This window comes from Sturnira hondurensis, unplaced genomic scaffold (genome assembly GCF_014824575.4).
Source record: "Sturnira hondurensis isolate 20B ecotype Veracruz unplaced genomic scaffold, ASM1482457v3 Scaffold0024661, whole genome shotgun sequence".
In the NCBI taxonomy this organism is placed as follows: Eukaryota; Metazoa; Chordata; class Mammalia; order Chiroptera; family Phyllostomidae; genus Sturnira; species Sturnira hondurensis.
The window spans coordinates 237,352-256,972 of NW_028097292.1; the positions used below are offsets into that span (position 1 = coordinate 237,352).

General features: G+C 36.4%; 1 protein-coding gene across 2 annotated transcripts in view; it reads right to left on the reverse strand.

Annotated features, from left to right (window-relative positions):
• The window catches only part of PFKFB1 (6-phosphofructo-2-kinase/fructose-2,6-biphosphatase 1), a 34,304-nt gene that overhangs the window by 9,923 nt on the left and 4,760 nt on the right, over positions 1-19,621 (reverse strand). For both annotated transcript variants that reach the window (XM_037038619.1, XM_037038618.1), the window contains exon 2: positions 1,478-1,603. In XM_037038619.1, the coding sequence (XP_036894514.1) occupies positions 1,478-1,603 (126 nt within the window). The remainder of the gene's footprint in view (positions 1-1,477; positions 1,604-19,621) is intronic.

The window sequence follows — 19,621 nt, forward strand, 5'->3', positions numbered from 1 at the left end:
CACGCTCAATCCACTGAGCCACACCAGCCAGGGTGCTAAGAGGTAATATAATATTTAATTCACTCAACCAATAAATATTTTCTGATGGGCACTTTGTGAAGCCAGATGTGAGTTCTGGGGCAGAGCTAAACCTTATCTGCATAATGAGACTCTCCAAGAGGTCAGAATCCAGCAGATAGGACAGAGAATAAACCAGTAAACAGAGCTCTCACCCAGTTTGTTTAGTACTCTGACAGAACCATGCAACAAAGTAAGGGGCAAGAAAAGACTAGTTAACTTGGGGTGACCTGAGAAGGTTTCCTGGAGAAAGCAGCATTTGAACTAGTCCTTTTAGGAGGGCAGGCCTTTTAGGGGAAGGCATGGGGGGCTGGAGTGGGGAACAAAGACATTGCAGGTAGAGGAACAGCTTGAGCAAAGGTGTGGCATTGGCAGAAGGCAGAACACGTTTGGGGAACGGTAAAGTCATCGACTGTGACTGAGGCCTCTGAGAGACTGGCAAGGGCGGACTGTGGAAGGCCTTGAACAACAGGCTACGGAGCTTGCATTTAAGCCTGCAGGCCAAGAGATCCCTTGGAGACTGTAGGTATGGTCAGCTTTGCGCTTTGAAATATGACTGTGAGAGCCCCTGTGAGAATGGAGTGGGCTGGAGCAGACAGGAAACAGGCACATTAGAGAAGGGTTTGTGTGGGAGCCCAGAGGAATCAAATAGGAACGGGGATGCACGGTGGGGCCAGACACTTCAAGTGGAAAATAAGAGAGATTGATTGCTGAATAAGAGGTAGTAAGCACAAAAGAGCCCATCTGGAGGAGAACGGAAAGGTGGGAGCAGGGAGCAGGAAGGAGGTTGACAGGCAGGGACGAAGACCCCTCTGGAGGCGGAATGAGGCAGGACCACTTCCGGCTGGGGAGGGGGAGTGGACAGGCTTAGACCTAAGGAGAGGCTTGGAGAGAGCAGACGCCTCCTGGACTCAAGAGGACGAGGTGAGCTAAGATGCCCAGCTTTAGTGAAAATGCTCTGGGTCCCTCCTAGCTGCAGCTTCAGAGTCCTTGATTCCACATGCTGCTAAGTTTGGGAGAAAAATTTAAGGTTGTGAAAAAAATGATAATGCTAATAAAATATTATTATTGGTATGATAACAATAGAAATAGCAAGAAAAATAATATCCTGGTCATAGAGTTGTCTCGAGGTCTTGGAAAAATGGAGCTCCTCTGGAAAGAAATGTAATTGTACTAGTTTTCTCACCTAGCATGGGATTGAGCACAGAGTATGTCCTCAAGAAATTTTAAAATTCATTAGGAGTGTAGTGGTAGTGGTAGTACTAGTAGCAGCAGCAGTAGCAGTAATAGTCAATATTCTGTTAATAATTGAGACTTTCCTGGTACTCAGGGCATTGTCCCTTCTGAGGCTTGCTACCTTACTGTGTTTTCAGCCAGTGGCCTGTAGGGGGCTGTATAACAAAAGGTTTCAGAGACTTACCTTTAGTTGGTGTTCCAATCCAGTTCAGATATCGAGTGAGCTTCGTAGAGATGTAAGTCTTTCCTCGAGCTGGTAAACCCACCATAATCACCATTGTGGGGGAATTGGTAAACTGGGGTATGGATGCTGGAAGACAAACAGGGCCTCAAAAGCTTATCTCCAAATTCACATAATCTTCTGGTATCATCTCAGGGATGTAGAATTGGAAGGACCATCTCTCCCACCATTATAACTATATAAAAAAAACCCAGTTGCAAATTGACTTCTCTCAAATTCATTAAAAAGACCCAAAACAAAACAAAACAAAATAAAACACCCCCCCGAGACTGCAGTGCAAACAGTTCATCCAAAATCTGTAGAGACAAGCATCTGCAGGGAGCAATAGTGCCCAGATATTTATCTTTCACAGATACTATTGGACAACATATAAACTCACAAGAAATCTAGCTAAGAATGATTAAGGAATTGCATAATGTTGGTTGTGGGCTAGGGTAAGAATGTTTAGACCCTGAGCACTGTAGACATAGGTGGTCTGGCATCCTCTTGCAGACTTTCCCTTTAGGAATTCCACCAAATGCTAATAGGGAAGACTGAGAAGAATCCTGAGAAAGATATCTCGTAGTTCTGGCTTTGGGATGGAAACAAAACAGCAGCCATTGTTGAAGTTTCTCCCAGACCATTCTACCTATATATCCTATGGAACAAAAGCCTTAATCATCATGGGGAAAGACAATAAAACTCTAGCATGAGAGCACTGGGAAATTCATTGCAGCTGGCAGAGAGGAGTGGCTACACCACTGAAACTCTGCTCAGACCAAACTTCTCTATCTCCCCTAAGGAAAATAAGCTTTTATCTGCAGAAGGAAGGACAACAGGAACTGAAGGCACTGGTGGAAACTCTATACAGCTGGAGAAGAAAAATGGAAAAAAATGTTCTAATGCAGGAGGAGCAGGAATGTGTGCTAATCCCACCATTATATTTAGAGGAGGGGCAGAACACTTGGGAAGGCCACACCTCTAAGACTCAGGATAAGCCTGTCCAAGAGTTAGGCTGAATCAGAATAGCATAAAATGTCCTTAGGCCCCTATTTTCCACTACCAGGCTAAAAAAAACAATAAAATAGGTAATAATGGACTATATCTGTAAAGGATGCAAGACATAAATTGTCTCCAGAGAGTAATGAAAAGGAAAAAATCAAGGCAAGAAGAAACCAAAGTCTGAAGAGGCAAATCATCAGGACCACAGTTAGTTAAAACACACATATTAGAATTATGAGGCAAGGAATTTAAAATATCTATGACTACTATGTTAAAAACTTTATGAAAAAGTAGACATCATGCAAGATCTTAAAGGTAATTTCATCAGGGGGATGGAAAGTATAAGAAATAATTAAATGCATATACAAGAGAAAAATAGTAACAGTATCAGATCTGAAGAATGCCTTTCACGTGCTCACCAGTGGACTTGACACTGCTGTAGAATCACTGAACTTGAAGATAGATCAAAATAAATTATACAGACTGAAATGCAGAGATAAAAAAGAGTAAAAAAATAAAACAAAATGAGAAAACCAAAAACTTTAGAACACTATTAAACAGTGTAATATATGTATAATTAGACTTTCAGAAGGAGAATGGTAAAGAAGAAATATTTGAAAAAATAATTGCCAAAATCTTCCCAAATAGGTGATTGATACCAAACCAGAGAACTAAGAATCTCACAGAACACCAAGCAGGATAAATACAATTTTAAAAAGAACACATTGGCATATAAAATTCAAACTGCAGAAAATCAGGCAAAAATAAAATATTGAAGGCAGCTAAAACTGAAATGTACAATAACAAAAATACCCTCACTGAATGACTTCAATGACAGAAGACAAACAATCTAATTAAAAAATGCAAAGGACCTGAACAGACACTTCTCCAAGGAGGACATATAGAGGGTCCAGAGACATATGAAAAGATGCTTGGCATCACTAACCATCAGAGTGATGGAAACTAAAACCACAATGAGATACTACTCCACACCTGAGAATGGCCATCATAAACAAATCAACAAACAAGTGTTGGAGAGGGTGTGGAGAAAAGGGAACTCTAGTGCACTGTTGGTGGAATGCAGACTGGTGCCACCACTATGGAAAACAGTATGGGATTTTCTCAAAAAATGATAAATGGGACTGCCTTTTGACATGGCAATTCCACTACTGGGGTTATACCCTAGGAATTCTGAAACATCAGTTCAAAGGAACTTATGCACCCCAATGTTCATGGCAGCACAATTTATAATAGCTAAGTGCTGGAAGCAACCTAAGTGCCCATCAGTAAATGAATGGATCAAGAAACTGTGATACACCCTGGCTGATGTAGCTCAATGGATTGAGTGCGGGCCTGAGAACCAGAAGATCTAGGTTTGATTCCCCGTCAGGGCACATGCCTGGGTTGCAGGCCAGTTCCCAGCAGGGGCCAGTTCCTAGCAGGGGATGCACCAAAAGCAACCATACATTGATATTTCTGTCCTTCTCGCCTTCCCTTCCCTTCTAAAGATAAATAAATAAATAATTTTTAAAAAAAGAAAATAAAAAAATAAGTCAATAGATGCACTGATTTAAAAACAACAACAAAAAACTGTGATACATTCACACAATGGAATACTACACAGCAGGAAGGAAGAAGAGTCCTACCCTTCTTGACAGCGTGGATGAAACTGGAGAGCATTATGCTAAGTGAAATAAGCCAGGCAGTAAAAGACAAATAACATATGATCTCACCTGTAATTGGAACCTAGTCAACAAAACAAACAAGAGAGGAAGACAGAACCAGAGACATGGAAATAAAGAACAAACTGGCAGTGACCAGAGGGGAGGGGGTAGGTGGATAATGGAGCAAAGAAAAGGAAGGCTCAAGTCAAGGAACATGTAAAAATGACCCATGAAGAAAGACAATGGGGGAGGGAGGAGGATTAAATGTGGGAGGTGGGGGAAGGTAGGGCAGGGGAGAGTGGTGGTGGGGGGAAATGTGGACAACTGTAATTGCACAACAATTTTAAAAAAGAAATCATAGAGAAAAGAGTCAGAAAACTCAAAGATCCACCATTAGAAATCATCTAATATGAACAACAGAGAAATAAAATTAAAAAAATAAAAGAACAGCAATTCAGAGGCCTGTGTAAAAAAAAAAGGCTAATATTCATGTTATTGGTGTTCCAAATGGAGAGGAGAAAGAGAAGGGCCTAAAAAAGTATTTGAGAAATTATGACTGAAAACTTCCAAAGTTGATGAAAAACACAAAGTCAGAGATTCAAGAATCTGAGTAAATCCTAAATAGGATAAAACCATAAAATCCATTCAGACACAAAATAATCAAATTGCTAAATACTACAAAAATGAAATTATCTTGAAGATTACCTCTGTCACAATGTCTATGTCATTCACCTCACTTTACCTCACCACAGAGGCGCTGTATCATCTCACATCATCACAAGGAAAAGAAGGGTGAGTACAGTACAATAAGATATTCTGAGATTGAGAGAGAGAGCGCATTCACGTGACTTTCATTACAGTATACTGTATAATTGTTCTAATCCATTGACAATTATTGTTGCTATTCTCTTACTGTGCCTATTGTATAAATTGAACTTTATCATAGGCATGTACATATAGGGAAAAACATAGTATATATAGGGATCAGTATTATCTGCAGATTCAGGCACCCACTGGAATTCTTAGAATGTATCCCCTGCAGATAAGGGGGGACTAATTTTCTCAAGATAGTGTGGTATTGGCAAAAGCATAAACAAATAGATCAATGGAATAGAACAGAGAGCCCCCAAATAGACCCACTTAAATGTAGTCAACAGATTTTGGACAAAGGCAATTCACTGGAGAAAATAGAGTCTTTTCAATAGATGGTGCTAGAACAATTGGAAGTCCATATGAAACAAATGAACACAATCACATATCTTTTATCTTATGCAAAATGTAAATCAAAATGGATCGTTGGCCTAAATATAAAATATAAATCAATAAAATGTCTAAAAGTAAACATAGAAGAAAATTTGCATGATACTGGGTTTGGCAATGAGTTGCTAGATACATTACAAAAAGCACCATCCATGAAGAAATTAATAAATTAAACAGCAAAAAATTAAAATACTGACCTGTGAAGGACACTGTTAAGAGAATAAAAATAAATGCGTCAGAGTTGGAGAACATATTTGCAAATTACTCAAGGGAAGAATCCACCAAGACATAAACATTGTAAATATATATGCAAATTACTAATCTTGTGTATCCAGAATATGTAAAGAACATTAAAATTGAACAGTAAAAGAGAAAATGTAATTTTAAAAACTGGCAAAATATCTGAAAAAATATTCCACCAACCCTATACAGATGGTAAAGTATCATATTAAAATATGTTCGATATTATCAGTCATTAGTAAAATTCAAATCGAAACTGGAATGAGGACAGAATGAGATAACTATTAGAACAGCTAAATTTTATTATGTATATTATGTATCTATATATGTTAATATCAAATGCTGGCAAGGATGTGGAACAAAAGGAACTCTCATTCATTCCTAGCGGGAATATAAAATGGTTCAGGCATTTTGAAAAACAGTTGGGCAGTTACTCATAAAATTTAACGAATGATTATTATATGACCTACCACTTCCAATAGGAATGGAAGATATATAGGAAAAATTAAGAGAAAGATATATATTGAAAAAATTAAGCTTATACAAAAATATATATGAGAATGTTTATAGTCTTATTAAAAATTGCTAAATATTACAAACATATAAGATATCTTTCAATTTGTGAATGGACAAATTGTGATACATTCACAAAATAGAACACTATCCAGCAATTAAGTGAACCATTGATTCATACAATGACTAGGATAATACCAAATGCATTATGCTAAGAGAAAGAAGCCAGATCCAAGAACTGACATATGATATAATTCCACTTATATGACATTCTTGGAAATACAAAATTATAGGAAATGGAACAGATCAGTAGTTTTCAGTGTTTGGTGGAGGTCATAGGTGACCTACAAAAACAATCAGAAAACAATTAATAAAATGGCAATAACTACATAACTATCAATAATTATTTTAAATGTGAGTGGATTGAATGCTCTAATGCTCTAATCAAAAAGCAAATGCAGTGGACCAGAGTCCCCTTTTCCCCACACCCTCTCCAACATTTGTTGTTTATTGTTTTGTTTATGACAGCCATTCTCACCGGTGTAAAGTGGTATCTCATTGTGGTTTTAATTTGCATCTCTCTGATAGCAAGCGATATTGAGCATCTCTTCACGTGTCCCTGGATCTTCTGTATGTCCTCCTTGCAGAAGTGTCTGTTCAAGTCCTTTCCCCATTTTTAAATTGGGTTAGTTGTCTTCTTAGAGTGCAGTCATGTGAGTTCTTTGTATATTTTGGAGATTAAACCTTTGTCTGAGGTATCATTGGCAAGTATGTTTTCCCATACAGTTGGTTGCCTTTTTATTTTAATGCTGTTTTCCTTAGCTGCGCAGAAGCTTTTTATTTTGATGAGATCCCATTTGTTTATTCTTTCCTTTATATTCCTTGCTCTAGGGGACATATCAGTAAAAATGTTGGTGGGATTGTAGACTGGAACAACCATTATGGAAAACAGTATGGAATTTTCTCAGAAAACTAAAATTGGACTTGCCTTTTGACCCAGCAATTCCACTGCTAGGATTGTATTCTAAGAACCCTAAAACACCAATCCCAAAGAACATATGCACATCAATGTTCATAGCAGCACAATTTACAATAGCCAAGAGTTGGAAGCAACCTAGGTGCCCGTAAGTAAATGAATGGATCAAAAAACTATGGTACATATACACAATGGAATTTTATGCTGCAGAAAAAAGAAGGAGCTCCTACCTTTTGCAACATCATGGATGGAACTGGAAAGCATTATGCTGAGTGAAATAAGCCAGATGTTGAAGGAAAAATACCATATGATCTCACCTTTAACAGGAAGCTAAACAACAAAACAAACAAGCAAGCAAAATATAACCAAAGACACTGAAATAGAGAACAGGCTGACAGTGACCAGAGGGGAGAGGGGAGGGAATTTCAGGGGAAATAGGGGAGGGATTTAGAGGAACATATATAAAGGATACATGGACAACAACTGAGAAGGGTGAGAATGGCGGGGGGGGGAGCACGGGGGGGTGGGATGGGATGGGAGTAATAGACAGAAAACTGTACTTGAAAAATAATTAAATTAAAAAATTGGAAAAAAATTTTTAAAAAAGCAAATGCAAAAGAAGATGTGATATATCTATATATATGTATAAACTTGGTCATATAAAATAATAAAATCATTTGAGACAACAGGGATGGACCTAGAGGGCATTATGCTAAGTGAAATACATCAGATAGGGAAACACAAATACTACATTAATTATTCCATTTATATGTGGAATCTAAAAAACAAACTAAACAAACTAAACAGAAACACACTCATACATACAGAGAACAAACTTATAGTTGCCATATGGGAGGGGATTTGGGGACTAGGTGAAAAAAGTGAAGGGATTAAGAAGTACAACTTGGCAATTACAAAATAGTCATGGGAATGTAAAGTACAGCTTAGGGAATATAGTCTATAATACTGTAATAACTATACATGGTGCCAGGTGGGTGCAGAACTTATTGGGGGTATCGCTTTGTAAGTTATATAAATGTCTAACCATTATGCTGTACACCTGAAACATGTATTAAATGTCAAGTGTAATTTTTTAAAAATTTAAAAATTCAATGACATCAATTACAAAAATAAATGTAAATAGATTAAGCAATCCAATCAAAAGGTAAAAAAATTTCATTGGATTTTTAAAAGACCCAACAAGATGTAACTGTATGCTTTCTGTGGAAGTTAAAATTTGGATTCAAAGATACAATAGGCTGAAAGCTAAAAAAACTTTAAAAGTACACCATGCAAACAGCAACTAGAAGAAAGTTGGAGTGCTATACTAATATCACATAAATTAGATGATAAAAATATTACTAGAAATAAGTAGGCACCTTTTATAATGGCAAAAGTATTGATCCATCCAATACATATAGTAATTGCAAATATATATGCCTATGAACAGAGTCCCCAAATATGTGGAGCAAAAACTGATACAATTCAGGAATAAATAGACAATTCAATGACAGTTGTTGGAGATTTCAATACTCCACTTTTAATAATGAATAGAACATCTACAGAGACCAACAGAAAAACAGAGACTTAAAAACACTAACCACAAAATAATCCTAATAGATATCTATAAATTTCTCCAACCCAAAACAGCAGAATACACATTATTCTTAAGTGCAAATTGAGTATTTTCCAGGATAGATTATATTCTAAGCTATAAAAACAAGCTTCAATAAATTTAAAAGAACTGAAATAATATAAAGTATGTTCTCCAATCATAATGGAGTGAAAGTAAAACTTAATATCAGAGTGAACTTTGGGAAATTCAAAAATATATATGTGAACCAGAAGGAAGGATATAATAACTAGAGAATAGGGAAGCATTAGAAAAAATGAATAAAACCAAAAGTTGGTTCATTAAAAAGATTAGCTCTCGCTTCTCAGCCTTTTGGCTAAGGTCACGTGTAAAAAGATTAGCAAACTCAACAAACTTCAGTTAAATTGACCAAGAAAAAAAGGGAAAACTCAAATTAATTAATTCAGACATGAAAGAGGAAATATTGCTACTTCAACCAAATAAAAAGAATTATATGGAAGTATTTATTATTAGCAACTATATGTTAATGCAATAGATGACTTAGATGAAATGGACAAATTATTAGAATAACACAAACTTCCAAAATGGACTCAAGAAGAAAAGAAAACTGAAATGCTCTATAACAAGTAGAGACTGATTGAATAACAACAACAACAACAACAACAACAACAACAACAAAACACCCCAAAATAACTTGGCACAAAGAAAAGTCCAGGATTAGATGGATACATTGATGAAGTCCACCAAACATGTAAAGAATTACCAAAATTTTCAGACTGTAGGATGCACTGAATCTTAAGACACACATAGGTTTTAGAGGAGGAAAATAGGAAAAAAAGTTTTTGAAGGAAAAAATGTAGTAAAATATTTAATAACACAAATAACATAGGCCGCTGCCCCCCTGCCCCATAGCAAGCCAGGTATGCTATACTGGGACTACAAGATGCACCCCCATTTTCCTCCCAAATTTGGGGGGAGTGCATCTTATAGTCCAAAAAATATGGTAACACAATTCTTCAAAAGGTCTTTTGAAAAATAGAAGAGGAGGGAAATACTTTCCACATCATTCCTTGAGGCCTGTACTTCTGTGATAGCAAATGCAGATAAAGATATCAGAGGGAAAGAAAATCACAGAGCAATATGTTATGAATATAGATGCAAAAATCCTTAACAGTATACTAGAAATTGAATCCAGCAAAGTACAAAAAAGATTATACACCATTGCCAAGTTAGCTGTATTATAGGAGTGCAAGAATGGTTAGGTCTCTGAAAATCATGTAATGTCATACACTTCAGAAGTTTCTGAATCTAATAAAGGACATCTATGAAAAACCCATGGTTAATATGGCACTTAATGGTGAAAGATTGAATGTAATCCCCCTAAAATCAGGAATAAAAGAAGAATGCTTGCTCTTACCTCATCTTTTCAACATTGTACTAGAGGTTCTACTTAAGGAAATAAGGTAAGAGAAAGAAATAAAACACATGCAGAAAGGAAGAAATGAAAGTACTCTGTTTGCTGATGACATGATCATATATACAGAAAATCCCAAGGAATTCACTAAAAAATTCTATTATGACTAATATGATTTTAACAATGTTGAAGAGCTACAAAACATGATGGCCAGAGGGAAGGGGCACTGGGAATTGGGAGGAGGTGGGCAAATAGTGTCAACAATAAAAATAAAGTTAAAAAATAACTAACTGATCCATAATGAAACATAAATAAAAGAGGCCCTGGTCAAATAGTTCAGTTGGAGCATCAGCCAAATGGTTTTGGGTTTGATTTCTAATCAGGGCACATTTGTAGTGGTACCTAAGTTGTGGGTTCGTACAGGAGGCAACCAATCTATGTTTCTCTCACACACCAGTGTTTCTTTCTCTCTCTCTCCCTTTCTCTCTAAAATCAATAAAAACATATCCTCAGGTGAGCGGGGTGGGAAAGGACCTAAATAAATGGAACAACATTCCATGTTCTTGGACCTAAGACTTAATTGTTAAGATTTTGATACTCGTTGGTCTACAAATTCAACAAAATCCTTACCAAAATCTCAGGTGACTTCTTTGAAGCAATTGACAAGCTGATTCTAAAATTCATATGAAAATTTAAGGGGCCTACAAGAGCCAAGATTATCATGAAAAAGAAGAACAAAATTGGAGGGCTAACACTTCCCAATTTAGAAACTGAATCAAAAAACTATAATAATACATTGTGGTCCTGGCATAAAGATAGACATATAAACCAATGGAATAGAACAGAGAGCCCTGAAATAAACTCAAATTTATGGTCAAATTTCATCAATGGTCAAAACAATTCAGTTCTTTAATCTTCAACCAATGGTGCTGGGACAACTGGCTATCCACATGTAGAGAATGAAGCTAGACCTCTAACTCATACCATATGGGTCAAAATCCTAAATGTAGAGCTAAAACTATACATAAATATTTGTGATTTTGGATTAGGTGTTTTCTGGGACATGACACCTAAAGCAAAAGCAACAAAGGAAACAATATGTAAATTGCACTCCATCAAAATGAAAAACTTTTGTGCTTCAAAAGATATTGTCGAGAACATAAAAAGACAACCCAGAGAATGGTAGTAAATATTTGCAATTTATAGATCTGATAAGAATTTAGTTTCCAGAATATATAATGAAGTATTACAAATCAATACAAATAAAAAGACAACTTAATTTTTTTATGGGCAAAGAATTTGAATAGACATTTCTCTGAAGGTATAGAAATGGCCAATAAATACACAAAAATGGTCAATATCATTAGTAATTAATGAAATTCAAATTAGAATCACAATGAGAAATTTCATATACACTCAGGATGGCTATAACAAAAAGTGGACAAGTGTTAGTGAGGATGTAGAGAAACTGGAACCCTCATATGTTGCTTTTGGGTATATAAAATGGTGAACCCACTTTGAAAAATAGTTTGACAGCATCTCAAAGTATTATACAGTGGTCCCCATTAATGCTGGGTTTTGCTTTCCGGGATTTCAGTTACCCATGCTCAACCATCATCTGAAAATATTAAATAGAAAATTCCAATAATAAACAATTCATAAGCTCAAAATTGCATACTTTTCTGAGTAGCATGATGAAATGTCACACCATCCAGCTCCATCCTGCCCAAGACACAAATCATACTTTTGCCCAGCATCTCCACACTGTGTACTCTATCTGCCTGTTAGTCACTTAATTGGTAAGCATGCCAATTATCAAATCGACATCATGATATCAGAGTTCTAGTGCTCAAGTAAACCTTATTTTACTTAATAATGGCACAAAGCACGAGAATACTGTTGCTGAGTGGTGGGGAGAAAATGCAGACAACTGTAATTGAACAACAATAAAGTAATTAAAAAGAAGAAAAGAAAAAGAGAAAGAGTGTTGCTGGCAATTGGGATACGCCAAAAGAAACTGGAAAGTGTTTCCTTCAGTGGAAAAGGTAAGTATAGTACAATAAGATATTATGAGAGACCAAATTCACATAACTTTTATTACAGTATATGTTATGCTGATTTTATTCTCACTAGCCATTGTTAATCTCTTACTGAGATTAATTTGTAAATTAACCTTTATCATAGGTATATATGTGTAGGGAAAATATAGCATATATACAATATATATAGGTTTTGTACTATCTGTCATTTCAGGCATCTGCTGAAGTATTAGAACATATCCCCTGAGGATAAGGGTACACTACTGTAGATAATTACCACATGACTCAGTAATTCCACTCCTAGGTATATATCCAAGCAAAGTAAAGACATATGTTCAAACAAAAAGTTGTACAAGAATGTTCATGGCAACATTATTCATAGAAGGCAGAATTGAAAACAACCTAAATGCCCATCAATTTATGAATGGAAAACAAAAAGTGGTATATCCATACATGAAATATTATTCAGCCATTAAGAAGAATGAAGTACCTATACATGTTACAACATGGATAAACATTAAAAATATTATGCCCAATGAAAGAAGCCAAGTACAAAAGGGTTGATTCCATTTATATGAAATGTCCAGACTAGGCAAATCTACAGAAACAATAAGTAGATTAGTGGTTGCCAGGGGCTGAGGGGAGAGGAGAATCTGCAATAATTCTGACGGGTATGTGGTTTCTTCTGGGGGTGATGAAATGTCCTGGAATTAGTGGTGATGCTATACAACCATGTGAACATACAACCAAGAAAGCTAAGGTGGCAGGGTAGGTAAACATGGCTTACCTCTTTGCATAACAACATCAAAATTATGACTAAATTATAGAACAACCATCATTCAGAACCACCAGTAATCAAGCTGAATGGAAGTTCTACAACTTACAGAATTAAGGAAGAAACCAACTGGTAAGAAGGGTGGAGATGCAGAAGGGGTTGGTCTCATACCCATGTGTAGTGGGTGAAAGTCAGGAAGGCTATCTCAGGAGCAAGGGAATGGGGAGTGTTTGGTTGAGGAGGGGTAAAGGGGAAAAAGTGGGACAACTGTAACAGCATAAATAATAAAATATAATTTATATAAAATATATACTAATAACTACTAAGTTGTACTTTCTTAAAATTTTTATTTATGTATTTTTAGAGAGAGGGGAAGGGAAGGGGAAAGACAGGAAGAGAAACATTAATGTGTGGTTGCCTCTCACATGCCCCCCACAGCAGACCCAGCCCACAACACAGGCATGTGACCTAGACTGGGAATCAAACCGGTGACCCTTTGGTTTGCAGGTCTGCACTCAATCCACTGAGCCACACCAGTCAGGGATAAGTTGTACATTTTAAAATGGTACTTTAAGGTATGTAAATTATATTTCTATTAAAAAATTTAAACATGTATAGGAAAAGATATATTGGGCAAATATTAAGCTAAATAGAAATAATATATGCTTATTAATATTGGAAATAAGCTCCTGCAAGGCAAAATACCAATGATATTAAACCAGAAATAAATAAACTCCTTATACATCAATAAAATCTTCACGTTGCCAGGAAGATATAACAACTCTAAACTTATGTGTAATTATTTACAAAGCTTCAAAACTGACATAGTTACAAGAAAATATTAATAAAATTTGCATATCAATAAGCATCCAAAGCCACAGAAAAATATAGAGCATTTGTACTAGATAAACAAACACAACTTAAGTATATACTACATTGAGCTGAACTGTAAAATGTACATTATTTTCAAGTGCTCATGGAACATTCACCAAAAACTTTCATATGTTAGAGTCTAACAGCTGGACCATAAGGCAAGTGTCGGTAGATTTCAAAGAATTAAAATCACACAAAATTTGTTCTGTGAAGAGAGTGAAATCAGCCTGGAAATAGAAAGGGCACTGATCTGTTAAAACAGAAGCTTGCCTTGCACAAGGTCTGGCAGAGATTACAGGAGGCCTCCTGCTATGCTAGAAATTAACCCTTTAGTTGCAAGATGATAAGGGGTAAGGCCCAACCATCCTGGAAAAGGCACTGAGATGACCGGGACAACTGACTAAGTGGCAGGGAAACTAAGAAACCTGGAGCCATGCTTACTTACTTAATTTTCTGGAAATATTTTACAAATTCATATGACCATACAATTGTGCATCTGTGGAATAACAGTTCTGTTTAGTAGGCCAATAATAGCATCAGATACTTATATTTAATTAAAGAACGTCTGAAAATTGATGAACTGAGCATCCAACTCCAAAGGTTAAAAAAGAACAGTAGAATAAATCAAAAGAAAACAAAAGAAGTAGGATAATGATAAGGAAAACAGTTCAATAAAAAACAAAGATATACAGAAAGAATCAAAAAGCCAAAAGTCAGTTATTTAAAAAATACTTATAAGAGTAGCAAACTTCTGGAAAGATTGATCAGGAAGATAAAAGAGAAAGTACAAATGAATAATATTAGGACAAAAGAGGAGATAACTGCAAATACAACAGATTTTTTAAAAATATGAAGATAGGAACTTTAAGCAAACAAATTTGAAAAGTGGTGTGAAATAGAATTAACTCTAGAAAAGCATAACTTAACAAAACTGACAAGCAGAAATAGCAAACTGGAGTGATTCAATAATTATTTAAAAGATTATATTAGTTCAAATACTTCTTCTGAAGAAGACACCAGGCCTCAAAATTGTGCCAAATACTTAAAGAACAAATAGTTCCTTGAACCACCTCTGTCATAACATAGAATGAAAGAAAATAGTTCCCACTTCATTTTATGACACCAAAATTGAATAGAGAAATAGAGAATGAGAAAAATTACAGACCAATCTCATTTATGAACAAATCTCAAATTTCTGAAAAAAATATTAATGAACTAAATCCAAGCAGTTTTTAGTTTTCATGGGACTGTAAGATTAGTTCAACACAATAAAAAAATCTCTAATGTGATTCACCTTAACAGATTAAAGTGTAAAACCAACACATCATCTCAGTGAATACAGAAAGCCATTAATAAATATATCTACTCATTTCAAAATAATCCTATTGGCAAATTAAGAATAAACTGAATTTCTTTTTTTAAAGATAAACTGAACTTCTTTACCCTGTTAAATGTTATCTACAAAAACCTACAGCAAATTCCCCGAATAGCAGCTGCAATTTTGAGAAAGAAGAACAAAGTAGGAGGGATCACAATACCTGATATCAAACTGTATTATAAGGCCACTGTAATCAAAACAGCCTGGTACTGGCATAAAAACAGGCACATAGACAAATGGAAAAGAATAGAAAACCCAGAAATAAACCCAACTCTCTACAGTCAATTAATATTCGACAAAGGGGGCAGTCACATAAAATGGGGTAAAGACAGCCTCTTCAACAAATGGTGTTGGGAGAACTGGACAGCTACATGCAAAAAAATGAAACTCGAGCACCAACTTACACCATACACCAAAATAAATTCAAGGTGGATAAAAGACTTAAATATAAGCCATGAAACCATTAAAGCCCTAGAGGAGAGCATTTGCAGGAAAATATCAGATATTTCACGCAGCAATATTTTTACTGATATGTCACCTAGAGCAAGGGACATAAAGGAAAGAATAAACAAATGGGATCTCATCAAAATAAAAAGCTTCTGCAGGGCTAAGGAAAACAGTATTAAGATAAAAAAAGAAGTAACAGTTTGGGAAAACATATTTGCCAATGATACCTCAGACAAAGGTTTAATTTCCAAAATATACAAAGAACTCACTCGACTCCACTCAAAGAAGACGAGCAACCCAATTAAAAAATGGGCAAAGGACTTGAACAGACACTTCTCCAAGGAGAACATACAGAGGAGCCAGAGACACATGAAAAGATGCTGGATATCGCTAGCTATCAGAGAGATGCAAATTAAAACCACAATGAGATACCACTTTACACCAGTCAGCATGGCTATCATAAACAAAGAAACAAATAACAAGTGCTGGAGAGGTTGTGGGGAAAAGGGGACCCTAGTTCACTGTTGGTGGGATTGCAGACTGGTACAACCACTATGAAAAACAGTATGGGATTTTCTAAGAAAACTAAAAATGAACGTGCCTTTTGACCCAGCAATTCCACTGTTAGGAGTATATCCTAAGAACCCTGCAACACCAATCCAAAAGAACTTATGCATCCTGATGTTCATAGCAGCACAATTTATGATAGCCAAGAGTTGGAAGCAACCTAGATGCCCATCGGTAAATGATTGGATCAAAAAGCTATGGTACATTTACACAATGGAATTCTATGCTGCAGAAAGGAAGAAGGAGCTCCCACCCTTTGCAACATCATGGATGGAACTGGAAAGCATTATGCTGAGCGAAATAAGCCAGCAGTGAAAGACAAATACCATAGGATATCACCGTTAACAGGAATCTAAACAACAAAACAAACAAGCAAGCAAAATGTGACCAAAGACACTCAAATATGGAACAGGCTGACAGGGACCAGAGGGGAGAGGGGAGAGAATCACAGGGGAAAAGGGGATGGACTCACATGAACAAGTATAAAGGACACATGGACAATAACTAAGGTGGGGGGTGGAAATGGGAGGGAGGTGGGGAAGCACTCGGGGGAGCAGGGCAGGGAATATAAAACAGAAAACTGTACTTGAATAAGAATTAAATAAAAAAAATCTACAGCAAATTTACTCAATGGTGAAACTTTAAAAGCATTCCCTTTAAAATTAGGATCAACGTAATGTACACTATTAATATTTCTATTCAACATTGTATTAAAAATGATATGTGTGTATTGGAGGTAGGAGGTCCTAGCAGTGCAGTAATATAAGAAAAAGTGAATCAAAAATATGAGGATTGGAGTAAGAAAAACAAAACTGTCATTTACATACAAATCATCAAAATCAATTATTAGATCAGGTTTGCTAGTTACCAATGCAATATCCAAAAACCAATTATATTTATATAGATTAGCAATTAACTGCTGTAAAAATAATTTTCTAAAAAGATATTTTAAAAATTGGCAACAAAAATAAGCAAAAATTTCTTGCAATGATGTGGAAGCCCTTTTAAATTACAAAACTTTACTCAAATGACATGAAAAAAGTCTAAATAGATGGAGAGACACACCATGTTTACAGAAGACTCAATATTGCAAAGATCTTAACTCTCCTTAAATTGATCTATAGATTGAATGTAATTCCCATCGAAATCCCCCAAATTTTGTCAGTGTGTATGTGTTTTTGTGTGTAACTTGAAAAGCTGATTCCAAAATTTATGAGGACAGCATTTCATTTTATTTAATTGCATTTTATAACCCCAAACTAGAAACTACATAAATACTCATGAACATTAAGATGGATAAATAAGCTGTGGATATTCACAAAGTGTAATATTACACAGGCAAAAAAGAATAAACAAACTACAATCGCATCCAGTAATGATATAGATGGCCAACAAAACATAACAGTGGACGAGAAAAACAAGTCACAGTGAATATACACAGCTGTTCAAGCACTTTATACATGTTAATGCATTTAATCCTCAGAACAACCTCATTAAGTGATTGAGTAGCTCCCCTCCCCCGTGACCCTCTTTGGGGCCAGGCAGGTCTTCTGGAGAGGATACTCCAAGCACAAGATGATTCAAGTATTTCTGGGGTAAATAACCTGGTCCCCTCAGCAAAAAAAAAAAAAGAGGCAGACATTGCTCAGGCAGGATGTAGCACACACTAAGTTTATTGCATTTGTGGTCTGACATTATTCAATGAATGCCTTAGCCTTGCGCATACAGAGCCCCATGCTTGGCTATTGTGAGTGGTAGAGTGAAAGTAACAGAATGACTGTTTTTACTGAGCATCTCTATATGCCATGCTCTGGGCTTGAAGCTGGGGATATGATGGGAAAAAGACCACACACCCACCTTCTTATTTAAATAATAACATTTATTAGGTGCTTACTATAAGCTGGGCACTCTTCTAAGGGTTTTGTATACTTTATCTATCTAATCTTCACAATAACACTATTACTAACTTCTTTTTACAGATGAGCAAATGGAAGGACAAAGAAGTTAAGAGACTTGTCTAAGGCCACAGAGGCAGGAGCTGGGACTCAAACCTAGGCAGTCTAAATCCAGAACATCTGAATCACTGAATCGGCCCAACAATATGGGAAGGTAGGTATTAATCTTGTTTTACAGTTGAGGAAAGGGAGGCTCAGAACTAAAGTGAGCACATATTTATTCTGCATCCTTTATGTGACAGAGACTATATTAGGTGATTGGTGTATATTATTTCTCCAACTTGAAAAAAGTTCCCAGAAATATAAGGATCCTAACTCTGGAGAACACAGGTATTCAGAGTGGCTTGCCTGCATGCCAGCTCAACCCAACAGTCCCTTAGAAAGGACTGAGAGTGTCTGGGTGGGTGAGAGTGAGATGTAATTCTGTCTCATCCAGGTTCCTAGATCTCCAAATGAGTGAGTAAAACTGCCGGTGGAGAGGAGGAGAAAGGAGAACATGAGGTATTTCCCCCTCTTTCTCTTCTTCCTTCATCCAAACCCTATATACTATATACTGTATTTAACATCCTACATCTTCCTGGCTCCTCTAAGCAACTACCTCTCCCCCCACTCTGACTAGACATGACTGGACCTTCTGTAGCACTAGCATAGTGGAGGCTTGGTCAGCTTGTCCTTGAGTTGTCTCAGTCCAACCGTCCACAGCTGTTTTATCTCTGCCCACCTTATGGCTCCTCAGGCCATAATCCTTGTGCTGGAAGTACCTTAGTTCACAACTGTCCCCCATTATCTATGGGAAATGGTATACTGCAGTTTTCAAAAAATATTTTTACAAGTTTCGTTTGCTTCTCTTTTGCCCCTCCTTTTTCTTTAATTTTCAAAGTGAACACCACACAAACAGACTGTCCCTAAGAAGACTGAGTGTCTCCTCTCTCTCTGGGGAGAGCAGCAAGTGTCCATTTGTGCCAAGAACACAATGCAGGAGATAGAACATCCAGCCTTTCCCAACTGAGTCAGGTATAGGTTTATCAGAAGAGGCTTGAGAAAGGGGAGGAGCAATACTGATCAACGACATGGTACTATTGTGTACCTAGCACCTGTCCCCAAGAAAAGGTTCTAGGGACCATCACCGTATCATATCCATGCACTATCAGACAGGACCAATTTCCAAACATTTCACTGAGATCACCAAAATGGAACATTCTAGGCCAAGCACTGAACAGTTCCAAACTATAAATGTCAAATTTCAAACAAGAAGCATTCTAACTAAGCTGGAAATGAGGAAGAAAAGTTCCTAGGCAAAAACTCCTCTGATTAAATGATCTTGATCCAATCCTCATTTCTTCTGTCTTTATCTCTCTCTTTTTGTCTTTCTCTCATTCTCTCTCTACCTTTTCTGACATTAGCCTCTTGT